Source organism: Macrobrachium rosenbergii, chromosome 1 (assembly GCF_040412425.1).
Source record: "Macrobrachium rosenbergii isolate ZJJX-2024 chromosome 1, ASM4041242v1, whole genome shotgun sequence".
Classification (NCBI taxonomy): Eukaryota; Metazoa; Arthropoda; class Malacostraca; order Decapoda; family Palaemonidae; genus Macrobrachium; species Macrobrachium rosenbergii.
In genome coordinates, this window is record NC_089741.1 from 46,562,442 (window position 1) to 46,584,566 (window position 22,125).

Consider the following 22,125-nt stretch of genomic DNA (forward strand, 5'->3'; position numbering starts at 1 on the left):
AAATAAATGAATAAATAAATAAATAAATAAATAAACATTCTACCGTCGATGTGCCCAGACCCTTGCATGAGCCTTGAGAGCTTTATCACCTCAGCCATGACAATCTCTCCTTTCCTCAAGTCACGTGACTCCATTAGACCTCGCATTAGATAATATCAAACCATCCTACGTCCTAAAGGAGTAGACAGAGAGAGAGAGAGAGAGAGAGAGAGAGAGAGAGAGAGAGAGAGAGAGAGAGAGCAAGGGGTTTTTATTCAATTTCTTTACAGTTCTTTTTAAGTTTAACTGAAGTCGTAGAAAATTCTCTTGAGGAACAAAGTTTATCTGACGTGGTAAAGTTAAGCATAAAACAGAAGTGAAAAATTACAAAAGTTTGACTGAAGACATGAAAATAATAATGAACAGAGGAGGCTTATTGAGATACAGGTAACTACAATTCTCGTAAAAAAAAAAATTCATTAAATATTCAAAACTTCTACTCCAGCATCAGCCCCTTTCTGGATTAAATGCTTTCCCTGAATTTTGTGAATTGAGTTCACATATTAGGAAGGATAGAACAGAAATTGAAGTACAAAACCAGAGAAAAATGGGGACACCTACTAGTGAAGATCTTTGCATTGAGATCTACTAATGAAGGTCTTTGTTTTGAGACCTGATACGTGATGAAGAAATTTGTTATAAGACCTTCTTATTAAGATCTTTGTTCTGAAACCTACTAGTGCATATCTTTGTTTTGAGATTCACTAATGATCTTTGTTTTGAGACCTACTAATGAAGATCTTTGTAATGAGACCTACTAGTGAAGATCTTTGTTCTGATCGACTAGTGAAGATCTCTGATTTATAAACTCGCAGACCTACTCCTCCAGAAGACAGACGTGTGTCTTGCCTTCGAGATACCCCATGCAAGATACAGGGACTTTACTAAGCAGAACTTGGGGTGGATAGCATTTTGCACAAGTGTTTAATTGATGCCGGTATCCGTGAAACGGATATGTGCTTGTTTATATTTCAGGCGGCTGGCATCAGTATGGGCGTATGGTCAGCGGTCACGCGTCTCTCTCTCTCTCTGACACATACAGACACTTAATCCTGATTTCTTTTATCACTTCTCCTGGATGAAATATATCTACTAAGCATATATGAACTTCAACCTCTTTTACATTCCCTAAGGTATCGTAGTGATGCCTGAAGGTTCTACATCCACTCAGCCTAGATTCTATATCCAGTTCAAGAGATAATTCACCCTCACGAGGCTTCTTTAATATCTTAAGTTGTTCAGGGCTACTCGAACATCATTTCAGATGTCAACAACCTCCCTTATACTGTAGAACCTGGAATTCTATGATTCTTCCTTATAGGGCCTGGAATTCTTTGATTCCTCCTTACAGGGCTTAGAATTCTTTGATTCTTCCTTAAAGGACCTGGAATTCCTTGATTCTTTCTTACAGGACCTGGAATTCTATTATTCTTCCTTATAGAACCTGGAATTCTATTATTCTTACTTACAGGACTTGGAATTCTTTCATTCTTCCTTGCAGGACCTGGAATTCTTTGAGTCTTCCTTACAGGACCTGGAATTCTATTATTCTTCCTTACAGCACCTGGAATTCTTTGATTCTTCCTTACACGACTTGGAGTTCTTTTATTCTTCCTGACAGGACCTGGAATTCTTTGATTCTCCCCGTAAGGAAGAATCAAAGAATTCCAGGTCTTAAAAGGAAGAATCAAAGAATTCCAGGTACTGTAAGAAAGAATAAAAGAATTCCAGGTACTGTAAGAAAGAATCAAAGAATTCTAGGTCCTGTACGGCAGAATTCTTTGATTCTTCCTTACAGGACTTGGAATTCTTTGGTTCTTCCTTACAGGACCCGGAATTCTTTGAGTTCAAGAATTGCAAAAACGTACGAAGTCATTCTAATGGACAGTCCACAGCCTACTAGCAGGCCAAGAAGTATTTGTATGCATTAGCGCTAATATTGAGAAATGGCACGTACCATGGCAAAACCGTAGATTAAAAATACCAACATATTTCAATTTCTGTGTATAAACATGCAAACCCACTTTATTATATACAAGTATTTCATGCATGTATGTACATACAAGTATACGTGTATACACTTGCATAAGCACTTGAATTACAAAAAAATAAAAAATAAAACCCGCTAGAATAAGATCAATATAAATTGTATAAATTTCACACAAAAAAATAAACGCGTTTCTATCAGACAACGCTTACCTTTTAAGTAAATTAAATTAAGTTCTTCTGCCTGGGGTGAGGCACACGCGCGTGCACACACAAACACACACAAAAATTCCAGGAACGCAAATTAAAATGCGAGCAAAGATTGAATCAAATTAAACAGCTCTAAAGGGTCCAGGACTTTGTGCTGCCGGGGACTGGCCGAGGGTGAAACCTACTCTGGACTCGGTAACAAATTACATAATTTCAGATATTATTCTTTTTTTAAAAGAGGCCAACGGGAGGGGCAAACCAATGAGATGTGCACCTCCCCGACAGCCCACAAAAAGGGGAAGGAGATAAACTGGGAAGATAACCCCATAGGAAGTGACAGACCTTCGACTATAAATACGTGTCTATATGAATTTTCAGATATACATATATATATATATATATATATATATATATATATATATATATATATATATATATATATATATATATATTCAACTCTACGCCCTTTTTCCATTAAGGCTGTAGGTATTACCCCTCCAATCCACAGCACAAAAACTACATAAATAAAAAATAGTGAAGGTGCTAGCTGCACGTCCTGGCCCATGGATATTGAATGGGGTGAAATGCCAACGACTTTTCGCATTCCATGGTAGTCATTCAAGTGACAACACCTGCTTAGTTTGGCTTCCTGATAGTACCGTAAGCGAATGCGTTACTACCCATGGAATATATTCTAGCTGTTGATAACTCCGTCAACTGCTCTTCTTTCTCTAAGAAATCTTCTGAGGGAAATCTGACCCGAATTTAAGTCCGGTAATTCATTTAGACCATGAAAATTTGGCCATAAAGCCAAGCATTGGGGTACTCACAACCACTCAGCGCTAAAAAAAAATAAATAAATAAATAAATAAATAAAAAATAATTGAACAGAGGCAGTCGGAGCGGTTGGATAGCAAGATGGAAGAAGGTGGGAATGAATGTAAAGTAAAACGCTGAAAAGTGGGTGCAGCTAGTGGCTGCAAGGAAAGGAATATAAAACTTAGGCCGAGGGTAATCACTGGGACCTAAGAGGTCATTCAGTGCTGAAAGGGAAACTGAGAGTAAAAAGGTTTGAGACGTGTAACAGGAGGAAAACCTGGCAGTTGCACCATGAAACAATTGTTAGGAGAGGGTGGAAAGTAAGATGGAAGAAAAGATTATGAACGGAGGTAAAGTAAAAGAAATGAAAGGGGATGCAGCTAAGAGCCGAAGGGACGCTGCCATGAACCTTAAGTAATGCCTACAGTGTGCAGCGTGAGGTGCACTGACGGCAATACCCCTTCCCCCAACCCAGCTAGTGGCTGAAGGGACGCTGCAAACAACCTTTAGTAATGCCAACAGTGCTCCTCACTACCCCTTTACGGGGTGTGAATCCGATAAGGCCCCAGAGAAGATATTTCTAGTTACGGAAATGACGAACGCGGCAGTTTCAGGGATTTACCGACGGAACATATAGCTATAGTTTCCGAGATTTAAGTCAGCGCAGAAAAAGTATTGCTGCCTCTTGTGGTTATACAAGGATATATATATATATATAGCTCTTACAACGAGATGAGACAGGGACAATAAGCGGTTGCACACCACAACAATTCTTCCTTTAAACCAGTGGTTCTTAAACTTTTTTGCCTTGCGCCCCCCTCGGCATTATGTACCGACCCCACGCCCCCTTACCCCTGAAAATTTTGCCAACTATAAACTAGATTTTGAATTTTTGGCATGTTTTGAGGTAATAATTAGAAAACGTATGGAAGCAGTGATAATGTTTTTGGCAATTTTGCAATTAACATCATAAATTTAAAAATAATAGGCACCATCTGGCAACCCTGCTTGCGGCCCCCAATTTAAGAATCACTGCCTGGAACGCTTCAAGAATTTGTGACCGTCGATACCTAATCTCGAAAGCGAGAATAGTAACAAAGTTGCGTTGATATGTCGTTGAAGCGTATTCAAATAAATAAATATATATAAGAAAATCAATAAACATGAATGTAGAATATAAATACGGTATGTATTTATTTATTTTTACGTACATATTTATTAATCTTTTATATATATATATTTATTAATTTTAATGAACTTCAACGACATATCAACGCAACTTTAATCCCGAAAGCGAGAATAGTTAACATACATAAAAAATTAAAATCACATAAAAATCAACAAATAAATACATAAATATATAGATATATAAAATTAAGATAAATATATATAAATAAAAACAAATAAACGAGTAACTTAATAAGTTATTTATTAAATAAATAGATAAAACAAGCCGCTACTCCCTAACGTCAGAGCAGTAAGTCACTTTATGTTGAGAATCAAAACCCATTACCTACTGAATGGTCAAATATCCTCTGAGACAAGTTAGTTTATTGTGCATATATCCAGCGTACGTAAAGAGTTTATTGTGTATATATCCAGCGTATGTAGAGTATATTGTGTATATAAAGAGTTTATTGTGTATATATCTAGCGTATGTAAAAAGTTTATTGTGTATATATCCAGTGTATGTAAAGAGTTTATTGTGTATATATCCAGCGTATGTAGAGTATACTGTGTATATAAAGAGTTTATTGTGTATATATCTAGCGTATGTAAAGAGCTTATTGTGTATATATCCATTGTTTGTAAAGAGTTTATTGTGTATATATATCCAGCGTATATATAGAGTTTATTGTGTATATATCCAGCGTATGTAAAGAGTTATTTTCTATGTATCCAGCGCATGTAAAGAGTTTATTGTGTATAGATCGAGCATATGTAGTGATAAGAAGAGCAATCCAGTGTCTTTGTCTACCCTAGACTAAATGAAAAAAAGAAAACTAAGAATTAAAAAAAAGAAAACTAAGAATAAGCTGGTGTCCAACAGGTCAAAATCATTATAGATAGATAGAATTTAGGCCAAAGGCCAAGCGCTGGGACCTATGAGTCATTCAACGCTGAAACGGAAACTGATAATAAAGTTTGAAAGGCTTAACAGGAGGAAAACCTCGCAGTTGCACTACGAATAAATTGTTAGGAGAAGACGGAAAGTAAGATGGAAGAAAGTGAATATGAACGGAAGTACAGTAAAAGGAATGAAAGGGGTTGCAGTTAGGGGTCGAAGTGGCGCTATGCAAAGAACCTAAAGTAGTGTCTGCAGTGCACCACGTGAGGTGCACTTACTAACCCCCCTACGGGGCATACAACTCCAAAGAAACTTTACATTTCCAAGAACTACATAAAATGAGGACTCCGATCAAGAAGTGACTCTTTAGGCCTACATCAGAAAATGCTAAAAATGCCGTTTATCGGCCTGTGACCCACTTCCAAGCACCATCCAAGACGTCACTCCCACCACCCAGTTTAATCTAAGCCTGGAAGCAGAAAGGATACCTAAGTAAACCTAAACCGGATTAAAGCCACGCTAACTATCGAGGGTCATCTATTATTTTGTACCATGCCCACAAATCTTACAAACTTCCCAGAAGAAATAAGGCTGTTAGGCCTAAGAGCGCATTTCTTATTGATTACGGCCATTGTTGTTGGTGTAAGATTAAGCTGGAGTTAGGCCAGCACGGACTCTCACACTTTGGAGATTTCTGGCAGGTAATAAAATAATGAAAGAACGATTAAGCGAGGTTTCCAGTCATTTAAAAGAAATATGAGAGGAGAGATTTACAGTACTGGGCCCAGGTTGGGTTGACGACCATAGGAAAGGTATTCTTTTTTATGTATAGTCTATGTATGTTTATATGTATGATGTATATGTGTATATATATAAGTATATATATATGTATGTATGTGTGTGTATATATATATATATATATATATATATATATATATATATATATATATATATATATATATACATACTTCAGATTACGAGAAGATATCTACGTAAACACTACGCAAAACCTGCTTAGCTTAGAGACGATACTTTTACCCGCACAGTTTTATCAGATTTAAACCAATTACATTTTCCCTTACCGTAACAGCAAATCTGTAAAAAAAAAAAAAAAATTCAAGCTCATCTATACAACCTATTTTATAGGACATCAGGATCTACAAGAAAAGCCAAACTACGTCATAACATACAGGTCTAAATACACATTATCTGACAGAAGTAGTGCAAAAACGTCTTGTATCATAAGCGGAGCAAAACCTACAATATGTCCTCAGAGATGTGAAAACTGACATTATGACATAGCATAATATCGATAAACAAATGGTTTATCTCGTAGCACCGGTTTGGAGTCGGTGATCCTCGCATCTGTCGTGACAAATAACTGAAAATCTATCAGTCAACCAAGCAATCGCAGCATAAGTAATATATAAATACCCACACATACCATATCTGTGCAGCATCTAGTGAAATTATATATATATATATATATATATATATATATATATATATATATATATATATATATATATATATATAATATATATATATATATATATATATATATATATATATATATATATATATATATATATATATATATAATCTGGTCTTCTTAAGCAAAAAAATCCAAAATGCATAATTACTATAAAAAATAACATGTGATTGTTGGAAGCGTCTTATGAATATATGATGCTTTAAGAAAGCGGCTGACATAACAATTTCCACAAACCATTTTTATAAACCATCATTTCTCCCGATGCTATCTAGACCTATGTCACCCTGAGGTAAGCAAAAATGTGCTCAGCAATGTATCTGCTATTTAATATCTTGCATGACCAAGATAATAAATATATATCTTAGACTTTAGTAATGGTTTGCGAGATGCATGACCAAAATATGGCAACATCCAGCAACAGAAACTGGGCCGATTTCCAAAAAGGTAAGACTAGACATATACCAAAGTCTATTTTTCAGCCTTTCAGATACACCGGGAGTCGCAGTCGACGCCGTCCTGGCGGTGACATGTCTGTGGGGAGCCTCTTGATATCTCCTTCCGTGATCTCTCTCTCTCTCTCTCTCTCTCTCTCTCTCTCTCTCTCTCTCTCTCTCTCTCTCTCTCTCTCTCTCTCTCATCCCGGCAATCTTTCCTCTATTCTTCTGGGACTCATTCATCTTGCTTTTTCTATACCCGAACTTAACTTGTTTTTCCTCCTCATCTTTTCTTATTTACGGTTTCTCTCCCTAAGGATGATTTGTGAGATGCCTCCTCTCCCGCTATAATTCATAAGGCTTATCCTTCTTTTTATTTTACGAGCGCGTGAGCGCGCCCAAGCGCAAACACAAACAGAAAATACAGTTCTCCGTTTTCGGACCTGTTATCATTCACTATTTTTTTTTTTTCGGGGCTGTCAATTACGAGGAAATTTAAGAGGCTGTTTGTACTATCAAAAAGAAGTCCAATAAAAATTTGCAAGAAGAAGAACGATAATAATATGTTGTTCTAAAAGTCTGAAGCAGCTGTGAGGACTGAATACAACAGTGACTGTTGTCTTCTGAGGCCGCCCACTCTTTGGTGAAACGGAAAATAACAATAATTTTCCAGATATCTCGCTCCTATAATGGATGCAGTACCGTATTACTTCTGAACATGTTATATGCTGGCATTAAACGCCAAGTACCCAGCTCAAAATGCTATGGAGCCCGGGTGGGAGGGAGGGGGGGGTTATATACCGAGGGTTTCTGGAGTTCAGTGGCATTATCTACCCACGTTACTGTCACGTCCAGTGCAACTGAAGTTTCCTGATATCTTAAGTAGCTCCTGCTGCTACTTACAAGATAAGTAAGCACAATGGTTTCGCTACACTGCTTAATATGCGTATAAACGAACAGAGTCTAGCGTTCACACAATAAATAAATAATTACAAAAATAAAACGAGTAAAAATGCGGCGAAGTTTCTTCGGCGCAATCGAGTTTTCTGTACAGCCGCTACAGCGTATAATCAAGGCCACCAAAAATAGATTTATCTTTCGGTGGTCTCGGTATAATGCTGTATGAGCCACGACCCATAAAACTTTAACCATGGCCCAGTGGTGGCCTGTCCTATATCGTTGCCAGACGCGCGATTATGGCTAACTTTAACCTTAAATAAAATAAAAACTACTGAGGCTAGAGGGCTGCAATTTGGTATGTTTGATGACTGGAGGGTGGATGATCAACATACCAATTTGCAGCCCTCTACCCTCAGTAGTTTTTAAGATCTGCGGGTGGACAGAAAAAGTGCAGATAGAAAAGTGGGGACGGACAGACAAAACCATCTCAATAGTTGTCTTTTACAGAACACTAAAAGCAAATAAGAAGATTAGTAAATAAAAACACCACCTAATTACAATAAAACCGTATGTCAAGATTATCTTATGAAGGAAAGAAAGCTTTTACTGATATAAAGGATAAATTAATCTATAAGGATCCTACATAAGATTACATAAACTAATTAAAAGTCACCTGTGGTTAAACATTACGACAGGAGCGTACTTTGCCTTGAAGAGTAATTAGAGGATACTATTACAGCTGGCTGAGAGAGAGAGAGAGAGAGAGAGAGAGATCCATGGCACTGTGAAATGTTGGGAGGATGGTGATCCAAGATACTGAGAGTAAGACAGAACCCTGAGAGAGAGAGAGAGAGAGAGAGAGAGAGAGAGAGAGAGAGAGAGAGAGAGAGAGAGAGAGAGAGAGAGATCCAAGACATTGTGTGAGAAAGGAGTTGGAAGGGTGGGGGAACTGGGATATACACTGACAAACAGACGTATCCCTGAGAGAGAGAGAGAGAGAGAGAGAGAGAGAGAGAGAGAGAGAGAGAGAGAGAGAGAGATCCAAGACACTGTGAGAGAGAAAGAGGAAGGTAGGCGGTCCAGGACATACACAGAGAGACGGAACCCTGAAGAGAGAGAGAGGGGGAGGGAGGTTATTATGAGTACGATAAAAGAGAGAGAGAGAGAGAGAGAGAGAGAGAGAGAGAGAGAGAGAGAGAGAGAGAGAGAGAGAGAGAGGCGGTAAATAACTGCTGCCAGGCATGACAGAGTGGAGGCATAAGAGGAAGGTTGGAGGGCGAGGCTGAGAGCTCGCTAACGAAGCACTCGAGCATATCGGGCGTCCAAGAGGTTTATCCCAAGTATTAAGGGTTCCGATGCAGCAGGTTCAGAAGGGGTTTAACCCTAACGTTTTCAAAAAACGGGAAAATAAAAGGAAGGAAAAACGGGCCAAGGCGAGTGACGTTAACCCTATCCCCCTTTTTATTAGGTTAGTCAAAGAAGGGATTTCTGGGACACTGGACATCGTCAATGAATGAAAAGATCCTTTTAGACATTCTGGAGACGGCGAGAGCTTCAATACTGCGTGAAGAAAGGCTTCCGTGGGAAAGCAGCACTGTATTTTGATTGTTGATCAGTGTGTCTGTCTGTGGCACTTAAATTCACATGGTCACATATAACCCAAGAAAAACCATACGTACAGATCAACAATAAAATACATGCCATAAAAGCAAATTCTTCTGTGTAAAACCTGCAAGATATAACAACAACAGAAGCAAAGACCACAAACGCTTTTTCGTACCAGTAAAATCTTTTCCCTCGTCAGAGAGTAGCTCTAGAGAAAAATAAGGCAACTGCCACTGCCATATTCCTCTCCAAATTTCTGAATATCAAGAACGCATCCCATGAGCAGACATTTTCCAAAGTATCCGCCAGTCCATTCCCTTGCGGAAAGGCTCATAATTAGCAAGTTGGCCACCCCTCGCAAACTGTGCCAATGATCTCTGTCTTTGACACATCTGCACTTCCACCCAATCTAGTCGGCAATAGCTCGAAGTTCCTCTCCTCCTCACTACTAAAATTTAAAAATGTTAGTCCCAAAACTTAAAATATTACACTATCTTGAACATGCTATGTAATCCATTGACTCAATGTGACCAAAAACCTAAAAAACACATCAATCAATCCTTTCACTTATGCCAATGTTATTGCATCATCTTAAGTCATTTGTTTAACCCTTCTTTCTTCATGTAAATTGCAAAAACAATTCATATCAATAGCTTCAGCATTTTTATTCTATTCGCAATTAACATCCACACTTCACACCCTTATATAAACGTGTAAAACTAATACTACCACACTGTACAACACTAGGAATTGCATGAATAGTGTTACAGTTCTACTAAAGCCAAATCATGCAATTAGAAAAGCTAGAGCCCAAACCACGACCATAAAATTCCTGTCCCTATTATGCAATATATTCTAGAAAATTCATTCGGTACATGAAATATTGCAATGGAAATGGGACAGTATTAAATGAATAAGAAAAATTAACCTTGTAATGTGGTAACAGGGTGATCCCCAAATGCCCAATCTTTAAATCCTGCTGGAAACAGCCTTCTCCCTTTCTGCCAACATGCACTCTTGACTTGGCTAGTGGTACACATTTCGTGATACAAAATACGAAGAATAACCAGATGGAATGGACTAACGGAAATGGAATACCCATTATATAATATTCCCTTTTCCTTTATTTGATCTATATGTGATTATATGATGAACATACCTCTTCACAGTCTGACAAATTAAAATTTTTTTAAGGAGTACCAAACTGCCATGTATAACACACTACTGTCTTTCCTGGGTACATTTACATTTCATCCTTCTTCACATTTACAGTAAATAGTACAAAGTAAACCTACAATATATGCAAAAGGGCTGTGGGTATAAATGGTAAAGTATAAGTTACTGGCATATTTAACAAAAGATATACAGTACATATGTATATGTATTGTAGTAAAAATATTATACTATAAAAGAGCAGAAGTTAAAGTAAAACCTTGGTGGCTAACTGCAAGCACAAAAGAGCATTAAGATACTGGAGGCAAATGACATTGGTTTAGCCTAAGAAACAGCTATAAGCTTTGCCTATGGCATTATTTTACCCCAGTATTTCACTCATGATTCTGCTGTTTTGGGGCGAATATGAAAGGAACTGGTTATTTTTTAAACAGCCTCTTTCCAGGAAATTATATACTCTTTTTTTCTACTGGAAATTGCAAAAAGTGCAATATCACAATCAAATGCCATTTAAAGTTGCAATTTTTCTGCAATATCACAACCAAATGCCATTTAAAGTTGCAATTTTCCTAAGTTTTACTTACTCCCAAGGTTTATCATACATCATGCACTGTACTGGGATATGATATGATTTAAAACAAAAAGAAAAAAACCTGCACTTTCAAAAAACAAACTTTCAAGCAGACTTATACACAGCTTAATTTACTGCCATAAAATAAAATTAATCACAAGGTGGCTAGGTTTTACACTACCAATAACTTCTAAAATAGCTCAAGCTCAACTCTGACTAGCTTGTCTGTTTGAAAGTATGATTTTTCTGTGCAAACTGTTAGGCTATTTATGACCAACGAAAATATTACCCAATACTGTATGCATAAAGAACCTGTATTCCATAAATAATACAACTAGCGGTATTATTTCACTTATGGACATAAACTTTCAACATAAAATATAGGTTTTTCTGTTGTATTATGAATTTACATGATTTTGAGGTTTATTTCCATTGCAAATGAATATATCCTTGGGAAATGATAACTGTATATAAAATTAATAAAATTTCAGAATACTCTCTCCATAGCTAATACGGCAAAACTGTAATCAGTAAACACAGTTTTAATTTTATTAATTTTGTATACAATATTGTTTGCGGGAAGGATAAGTATTCATTTGCGATGGAAATAAACCTCAAAATCATTCAAATCACATCATAATAACAGAAAACCTAAGTTGAAAGCAATTAATGTCCATAAGTGAAATAATGCCAACATAAACCACCCTAGCCTATGCTAAAACTGCGTGGGCTAAGCACTGACTTATAATCTGGGACTCTGAAAGTTGTTTAAGTCTATATAGGGTAGCCCTTCATATTTTAATCTAAATAATATAACCTAAGTTTGACTGCTGAGCTAAAAAGGAATATTTTATTGATGGTACAATTTTACAAGTTGCCAATAAGACTCCAGCCAGCCATTTTTGCATGAAAAACCATTTTGGGTTTTTCATGCAAAAATGGCTAGGAAATGATAGGGCACTAAAAGCGCCTAAAAATACCAACCTAACGTAACCTAGGGATGTTTACTGGTTACAGTTTTGCTGTATTTGCTATGGGGGGGGGCGGTATTATCTTACCTTACAAGTTGTAAGTTGATTATTTTTTTATTTATCATTTGCGGATAGTGTTTATGGGGTTCAAAATAACGAGAATGAAGAGCACTTTTCAAAAATGTAGGTTACAATTTCATATTATGTATGATATACTTTTTTAAGGGAAAATATAAGACAAACCATTAGCAATCTTAGGCTACCTTCATTAATCATCATAGGCCTTAGCTACCTTGGACGGGTTAGGGCAGCCTGAACAAGACAATAAGCATGGTTCACAGACGGTACACTTTAAGAGAAAGGATAAACCCATTTCTTGAAATTATAATACATAAACAAAATGAAATTTTACCTTTACAACGTACAACGTCCGTCAAAAGTAGTCTGGAAGCATGTAGCCTAAACATCCATTTTCGACTATCATAACACATTTATAGTAGGTACCATCAGCCGGTTTATTTTATCTAAATTAGCACTTCGGATTTAAGTTATTACTAAAGTGACTCTTATGATATCCGTATGACGTCTTTATCTTTGCAGGGTATAATAATGAAACACTTTCAATGACGCAAGAGTAACGCATTCACCAATCATCAGACTGCAATAATTAACTACATCGTCATAGATCTGGAAAAATAACTAGATTGCGATACCGACATCCCATTAATTACTCTCAAATTAAAAGCCATATCAGTAAGTAATAAGTGTTAACGAACATCAACCCCACGTAAAAATCTACCATTGCCATAAGGAAAGAGCAAGAATACATCCAAAGACAAGTTGTGCAACTCCTAAAATGAAATCTGGTTTTATTTACAAGTTATACACATTCAGGCATAGTAATTAGCTCGACATTTCCCGGTTATTTAGTTTAGATTAAGCTGGCTTATTCTGCCTAGTAAGTGTCCATGAAAACGAATTTTAGAAGGAATTAAGAAACTTTTCTCCAAGTCAAGTTTCATACCAGCATTAGTAGATGCAACTTTTCTGCGCCATAAAGCTATGCCGGGCCAGGATTTGAACCTTCATTATGAAAGAAAAACAAAATCTTCAATACAGCACATACCCGCCACAATACAAAAGATTCCCTCACTCTTGTGGAAGTGAATGTCTGCTCCTCCGGCCAAGGTTCGAACTCTGGCATGGAGATTGATGTTTCTTCTCTTCATTTCAAAAACAACAGTCGTCAATACTTAAATAAATGAATGGAGGATGGAACCCTGTGTAATAAACTTTCACAACATGAGCAGCGTCACGCACCTATGCAAAGGCTCAGCTAGAGTGTATTGGTAACCTTATGCCAGCTCCATATATTAGCAATTCAAGACCACGACCATCTTAATGGCTGGGCTTGGCGAACAGTCGGCAACAGTCACAGCCTTGGACCTCAAAATCAAGAAAAATCGGCTGATTATGACACCACGACGTCAAACATGATGAACATTTACGACAACAGTGCGCACGTTGAGATGAGATTTCAAACGTGCGCAGTCGTACGCTCCAGTCGCTGATGATACAGGCCAAGCCCACATTTAATGGTTTTTATGGGATGGCGACATATGTGAAGGGATGACGATTCATGATGTTTTATGCCCGACTTAGTTACATCCCATGCCGACAGATGCAATGGCAGCGTCATGTGTCGTGAAAATGCCTTTTTGTAATAACCTTGAAAATGTACGAAAAGAATTTACAGTAGCATTATTAGAGAAGAATTACTAGAACTTTTTTCTTTTTATTACTGTATGAACAACAACAAAAAATGAAAAAATGGGAGCCAAAATACAATGCTGCACATCCCCACCAAAGGAGGAGCCAAAATACACTACAGTACTGCACATCGCCACTGCACATGCTGTGGGGTTGCCAAGTAGCCTACATGGCGTACATCGTGCTGGATGGCGCATGTTAACGTTGCTAGTTACGTCTGAGGTAATCAAATGTCGACTCCGTCTCGTCAGTTGTGATGTCATTACGAGTTTATGACACAGTTTTGTCATGCGGCATGACACGATGACTTTTGACAGTCATCGTGACTCAACCGTGTAGGTGCTGTGCAGCCTTGCTCATCTGCCATCACTTGGTGGACTTTGTCAAACTCGGCGACACGGTTACGAATCGTGCCAACTGATGCCAATTTGGTCATACCTAGAGTGTTACCATGTGGTAATGAGCAAATTACGATGGTTGCAGTCTTGAATCGCCAATGTGTGATGTGGGCATTATACACACCACACCATTCACCTTTATCTTGCGTGATCTCTGCTGCATCTTAAATATGGTATAGTATATAGTTCCCCCCCCATTTTATAACTTCTTTCATATCACCTATCAAGGATTTCTTAGGGCTTGTTCTCCTCCACCCTCTTAACACTTTTGTATTTAACACTCTTTTTCACCAACTTATCTTGCTTCATTCTTTCCATGTCTAAATCATCTTTAAACACTAAACCAATCTTTCAAATACAGTATGCAAATTGTTTTCCCACTTATTCCATGCATCTAAACTCTTTCACCCCTTTTAATTCTTCTCAGGCTGTTGTATTCATAAGGTCACTCAGTTTATTGAGGACTGCTCCCAGGTATTATGAGATGGTAAAAACCGGATATTTCCACCCAATGAAGTGCCTTTTGTTTGAAGTGTAGATATAATCTACTTGAAAGTAGTGGAGCACTTAGTAAATTGATGTGGATGCCTGATGGAAAGAAATAGCCTGTGAATTGCAGTCAAACTTCTATCTTGAGACCAGTTGTAGTCAACTGTGTCACTGCTGTGGATTGCCAGCAATGAACAGGGCAAGGGTCTCCAGTTCTGGGTGGGCAATAAGTATTATGATGTTAGGACAAGAATTATATCAAAAAATTTGAGTGTTAAAGGAAAATACAGAGTGATATTAAAATTGTAGTATATGGTCTGGGAATGTTAAAGAACAAACAAAAAAGTTCATGGTAATTTTAATCTATCTAGGTGAGTTTGCAATGGAGTATAAAATTCAGGCCAAAGGCCAAGTGGTGGAATCTATGAGGTCACTTAGCATTGAAAGGAAAACTGAGAGTAAAAAGGTTTTAAAGGTGCAACAGGAGGAAAACTCAGTTACACTGTGAAACAATTGTTAGGAGAGGGTGGAAAGTAAGATGGAAGAAAGAATATCAATGGCAGTACAGTAAAAGGAGTGAAAGGGGTCACAGCTAAGGGACGCTGCAAAAAACCAGTAATGCCTACAGTGCACTGCGTGAGGTGCACTGACGTAACTGGCCCCCACAGGAGAGGCAAGTTTGGAGAATGATTGTATTGAGTGATTTAAGCGATTTAAGCGCAAAAATAGTCATAAGTTACAATAAAAAGGCAGATTCAATTGATACTGAGGCATATCTGGGCTTTTATAGTGTCAGGTTAGCCCAAAGAATTAATTTATAAATTTCAGGTAAGTGAAAAATGGAAGACTGTATACTTGAAGAATTTGGACAGCCAGGCAGAAAGAGACCAAAGGGAATAAATGAATGGAATGGAAAGTAATGTAGCCAAGGCCAAATTGTATCACAAAGAACCTTTTCCCATTTACTGGGTTCCATACAAGGCTCTCTGTAATTGGTATCACCCACTGAGGTGAATAGAGGCTTAGAATGAGCAACCTGGTTAAACAAAAATAAAAATATAGGTTGTTTTAGCTGGAGAGAAATTAAGATTTTGGCCACAGTTTTAACAAAGGACATGAAACATGTTATTTGGAAGATGCATCTTCCATAAATTTCTTGAAATCATCCTTAGGCAACTATGTTATGACCTATAAGGTAGTTTAACCAGACTAATGAATATTCTTTCTGGGCTTACAAAGTGCTCACACAAAGCATGCCTTCATAAACGAAGGGTAGCAGGAACAAGACATTAATACTGCTGGTAAGACAAAAGTATTTAGGAATGGAATGGATTATAAAATTCAAGCCAAAGGCAAAGCACTGGAACCTATGAGGCTATTCAGTGCTGAAAGAAATTAAAAGTAAAAAGGTTTTAAAAGTGTAACAAGAGGAAAACCTCACAGTTGCACCATGAAACAATATTGTTGGGGGGATGGAAAGTAAGATGGAAGAAAAACATGGACAGGGATATGTTAAAAGAATGACAAGAGTTGTAGCTAGGAATTGAAGGGATACTGCAAAGAACCCAAGTAATGTCTACAGTGCACTGCATGAGGTGTACTGATGGCGCTACCCCCACACTACGGGAGAAAAAATATTTAGTACCACCTCACCAACCTACACAAGGCACTGTAAATGGCATCTTCCTGCACAAGGACATCACTGACAATACCGTGTACAGTATTAACCTTCTCTTATCATGCATTGTTCTGAAATTTAGTTCAGATTAGAATATTCTCATAAAGTACATGAAGGAAAATTTACAAGGCATAATAACATATTCAAGTTTATTAACAAGCTTGTACAAGAACATATTATTGGCACAATTACATATTGCACACTGCCTGCTGCTGCTGCGACTGGTGTGTGCATTTTTGTATACACCAAAACAACATACCCTTGGAATGTTAAACTCATGAAGTTCTGCTTTTCAGAGTTCACCTAATTCACAACTCAAGACCACAAACCAAATTGCAGTGAATAAGTATTCTTTACAATAAAAACTTTACAATGAATTCTAAATGTGTTGGGATACAAAATCATTATTAGGTAACTTGTTGCTTAACATGCACACACTTCATAGAGGAAAATCTCAAGTATTTTAAGAAATAAACAGCAATTTTTATAAGTAGAGGATGAAACACTAAGCATTTAAATGCTTAATGAAAAATTTTATCAACTTCACTGACCTATGAACAGATAAAACTCAACATTTCCTTAGCTAGAAACTCTATTTAGCAACAGATAATTTTACAGACTTGGGATAAATATTTCTGAATCAAGAGTATGAAGGAGCTCGCTACCAACTCATTCTCTTTCTTTTCCTGAAGTCCAAACCAAAACAGTTACTGTCTGTAACTAGAACCCCACAAACGAGCCTTTCTACAAATATTCAGCTTTATAATGACTGAAAAGTTGAAAAAGTATCCCCTTCCTTAACGTTAAATAAGCTGATGCATAACAGTACTGAAAATAGTATGGCACACAAGCCAACTAGACGAAGCTGCCGGATAACAGATGAAACGATGGTCTGAGTTGGAAAGATTCCATTCGTAATTATAAGAAGCTAAAGTGGTAAGGAATTGCTAAGCAGAAATGGGCATCTATTTAAATGTTACAAGTAAAGTACCTTTTCTGTAACAAATACTGTACACATAGCATAAAAATTTCCTTTAAATCCCGAATATATCAATGAAACCTGAAAAATCAGTTTATTAGCTGAACTTTATCAAAAATAACTGATGCCCATATGTCACAAGTAAAATTAATCAAATGGGTCATGCTTTAGAGAAAAATTCTTTGAACTATATTGAACCCTGTATAAAAGTCAAAATTTTTATAACGGATGGGAAATGTTTTCCTTAGTATTAGATTTTTGTACTTAATCCTCCTAAGTACTGTAGTGTACATAATATGAAGAATTTCTTGACTAGATAATGTAATAAGTGAGACTAGATCAGCTGGTTGAAATATCACCACAATTTAAGAAGTTAAGTTTTTCCAGCACCAAAAACCTGAATAGTCAATCACCTTTACTGTATCCGTAAAGTGCTTTTGGGTTTGGTACAGTTACCTGTCACTGCAATGTAGTACTGCAACATAGTTTTTTGCACCAAAATACATCATTAATGTACAATAAAGAATTAGTATATTGTAACATAAAAAAATGTAATGACATCTAAGATTTTCATGATATGCATACCCACAAATTACAAAACCTAGGGCAGTAATGTATACCAGTATTTTACATGGAAAACATATATCTTAAGCTTTCAAAAATATTCGTCTGAAAATCCACTTAAACAGAAAATCATACTATCACACAATGTAGTATTCAAACATTACAGCACATAATGCTGTACTTGTATAAATTCACACAAACATAACCAGTGAAATTTGATTTGGGGACAGTAATCTACAAAATTACATAAAAATGTAAAAATAAAAATTAAATAGGAACAAGAGTACTTAACACAATGACTTTGGCAGATAATTCTTATATAAGTTAATTTCACACAAAAAAAGGACTACTTAAGTAACTTTCCATTCAGCAAAATAAGACAATAACCAACAAGTCACACAATATCGGCAGTATGTTAAAACAAACTGTACCTTGATAACTTTCTTATTTTTTCAAAAATTATCTGAAGTGAGGCCAACACAAACTGCAACATATGTTCATGTAATTATTGTTTACTAAAAAAAAAAGCACTCAGACTGGTAACTGGAAATCTGTTAACATAAAAGATGCCAGTAAGACATTCCTCAGCTTTCAAATAGCTAAGCAGTCCTCCCTTAACATGACAACTTCAAAAGTACTCATCCAAAACAATAGGTACATATAACAATCCTTACAAAAACTTATCCTATTTAAAGAAAATTTTGAATTATTCGTGACCCATACTAACAAAAAATTCTCCAACAGAGATTTATCAAAATTATGCATAACTATCATATTTTTGGAGTCTGAAAGATATAGAAAACTGACTAACTGCAGTAAACAGATAAAATCTTGACTTTTTTAATATAACTTTCAGTACTGTATACAGTATGAACAACAGAAGCTTTACATTAAAAACAACAATAATTTGAGTATGATATGAAACAAAGTTTAGCTGTGGTTGTATTTGTCTTTTTTTTTTGTATTATGCATCCCAACACTAAAAAAAAATTTCACTCAGAACAAAATCTTAAGCATGTGCATTCTGTGCCAGTTATGAATAAATTCTGATTTTTATACTTTATATTTTACAATATAATGTCTACTGACAGTTCCAAGCTGATTGGAAGCTTCAGAAAAAAAAAAAAAAAAGACATGAGAGCACCATCTGTATTTTCAAGCCAAACACACACCCTCTACAGGCAGATTTGTAACTTTCATTCTTTCTCTAAAAAACAAAGTAGCTAATATTCTGGCCTGCTACTTACTGTGCCTACACAAAGAAACCTACAACAGTAAAACAATTTAAATGAAAAAACTGATCTACAGCATCTTCAACATTTCACTTGAAATGGACTACTGTCTAACACAGAATTCTCACTCGACCACTCGCACTCCTATTACAACTAATGATAAATTCATTTCTTTTCAATGGCTTATTTCCAACTTCCTGGGGACTAAATCCTGCCTTCTGCTTCACAAATAAAAATTAGTTGCGGTTAATATCATCAGTATTTCTGCTTCTGTGGTACTACATACTAAAGTCTATTAGTTATCAACGGAAGATATCAAATAACAAAATATTTTCATGACTTGCCACCGAATACGTATTGACTAAAAACTTATGATAACTATGGAAACTTAGAGCTCATATTCTGTATAGCAAAATTTCTCCTAAAAAGGTAACAAAATAAAAAAAACTTAGGTTTACAGCATTTATAAATCTACCACCCTGTCTTTATAACTTCAAACTACCTTACTCATTCCTCAACTGAAGAGAATCATTTCCACAGTGAGGGATGCAGGATCCTGGCACAAGAAGTTCTCTAACATGAAATTATGATTTTGTTCAATTAGAATATAATTAAGAATCTTCCAGGAATACTCTACCACCCCTGGACCCCCAAAATGAGAGCAGCACAATTAAATTGATGCAAAAAAGATACTCATTCTATTGTTGTATCACTTTCTGGCCCTATCATTTATTTTAAAGAGGAGAAGGCAGCAACATTCACTTAACAAAAACAGTAAGTTACATACTTCATTTCATTTTCTTAGATTACAGTATTGAATGATTCCCAAATATAAGGTACCATATCATCAATTCCAATTGAATATCAGCATGAGCACAATTTAGAGCAGTTTCTTTTATAGGGATGCTTTCTTGAAGTGTACGACAATACTGTATACGTAACGTGATATGATATATATTGGTAGCTTCCATCCAATTTAAAGGAAAATATGTCTCTTTTTTTAAGTACCATACCAGCAAATAATTGTTTCAGTACAGGTTCAATTTTTTAAATATCTATCCCATGCACTGTTTGTTTTCACCCATCCCTGTGCTACAAGTAGTTGCACAAACCTAAACAACAGTAAAATATCAATTTAACACAAGATACAAAACCATGCACATTTTGCTTTTAAAAATACAGGGGTATGATTAGTTTGCAAACTAAGAATGTCATGCCAAAATGCTCCAAATAACCTTTTGTCATTTCTCTCATTAAATACTTAACTACATCTAACCAACCTTCATCATACACACAAATATCTGTATACTGTACTGTAATACAACTGATACCATACAACAACAAGAATCAGAATATGGCAATGAATTTTAATTGCTTTACAGTATGAGAATATCTTCCATTAATGTAACGCTAGTGCGTAAACTTTCCTAAATAAGCTATTAATAAAAAGCACTTAAAAAGATACAAGGAATAAATTTCTTTGCTAACAGAAAGCAATTTTTTCAGAACAATATACTGTACAGCAAATATGAGAGCTACTACAATTTTCCTTTCAGGCACTTATCATCAGTTTCTACACCACTCTATCCTCGTTTAATACTGCACTGTTAATTAAGCATGGCATGATTCATTCATCCTGAACTGTATAGAATACAACATGTGTGACTCCAGTCTTAATAAGACTAAATATCATGAATATGAGGAGATCAGTATGGTAATTTCATTAATAGCACAAACTCACTGCTGTATAAAGTACAAGAAAAATATGTCCTCTCATCTGCTCACAGAAGAAATGTATGGAAAAACGCTGATATACTCTTTTGACACCATTGCATGAATGGAATGCTTAGCCTGTTTCAGGGACAGTAGTAAACAAATGTTTGTATTATTCGTATAATGTAATCTGAACCATGTTTATTTTCTTTTATGCAATATACAAAAAGCATTAAAATTCAGATTTACAAGGAATATTACAGAGTGAAAGTAGTTAACCGGGAATACAAGTCTATCGATGGATGTTATCAAAAGCATTCGACAAAATGTTTGCAAAAACTAGAGTGGTTGAGTCAGCACAGCATCAAGATTGTTATACCAAACGAAAAGGTAAATTACAAACTGGATTAGTATATAATACTTATGGCTTGGCAGTGGTATCTTCATCATGCATCTGTGGCACATTTTCCAATACCCAAGAGCTACGATGAGGTTCTTCCCTAGCCTCCTCACTACTAGAAGAACTACGCCGTAGCGGTCCTGAAGAACTAGTGGACTTGTAAGGAATACATTCCTCTGGAGAGAAAGGGGTGCAAACATTCTGTAAAGGAACATAACCTGGAGTAAGGTCTTCAGGGGAAGAGTGTTCGGACGAGGAATCGTGGCTGAGAGGAAGGCTCCGAGGCGGATTCAGTTGTCTTGTCATGGGACTGAAGGAATCTTCAAGCTGAAGGCCCATCATTGACTCACTCACTCTAGTGCAGGATTCTTGGCTACCCTCTTCAGATGCAGGCACAGTTTGTGTTGTAGAAGTGTCTTGAGGTTCTGCAGAAGTGTTTATGTAGTTCTGTACTATCGTTGGCCAAGCACACATAGTAGACGTTGAAGGAAGAGGCAAATCACATATTGGTGTATTAAGTGGTGTGCCCATAGCATTTGAAGCTTCAGCTAACTCTTCATCTAACATCAGACCAGCAATAGCTTCATCACTAAGCATTTCAATGCTGAAAAGATGGAAGGAAAATTTGATC

The 22,125-nt window shown here is 36.4% G+C and overlaps 1 protein-coding gene across 2 annotated transcripts in view; it reads right to left on the reverse strand.

Annotated features, from left to right (window-relative positions):
* Positions 1 to 16,741: 16,741 nt before the first annotated feature.
* LOC136832461 (serine-rich adhesin for platelets-like) overlaps positions 16,742 to 22,125 on the reverse strand; it is a 42,217-nt gene continuing 36,833 nt past the window's right edge. For both annotated transcript variants that reach the window (XM_067093365.1, XM_067093447.1), the window contains one exon: positions 16,742 to 22,098. In XM_067093365.1, the coding sequence (XP_066949466.1) occupies positions 21,516 to 22,098 (583 nt within the window). In that variant the 3' untranslated portion in view covers positions 16,742 to 21,515. The remainder of the gene's footprint in view (positions 22,099 to 22,125) is intronic.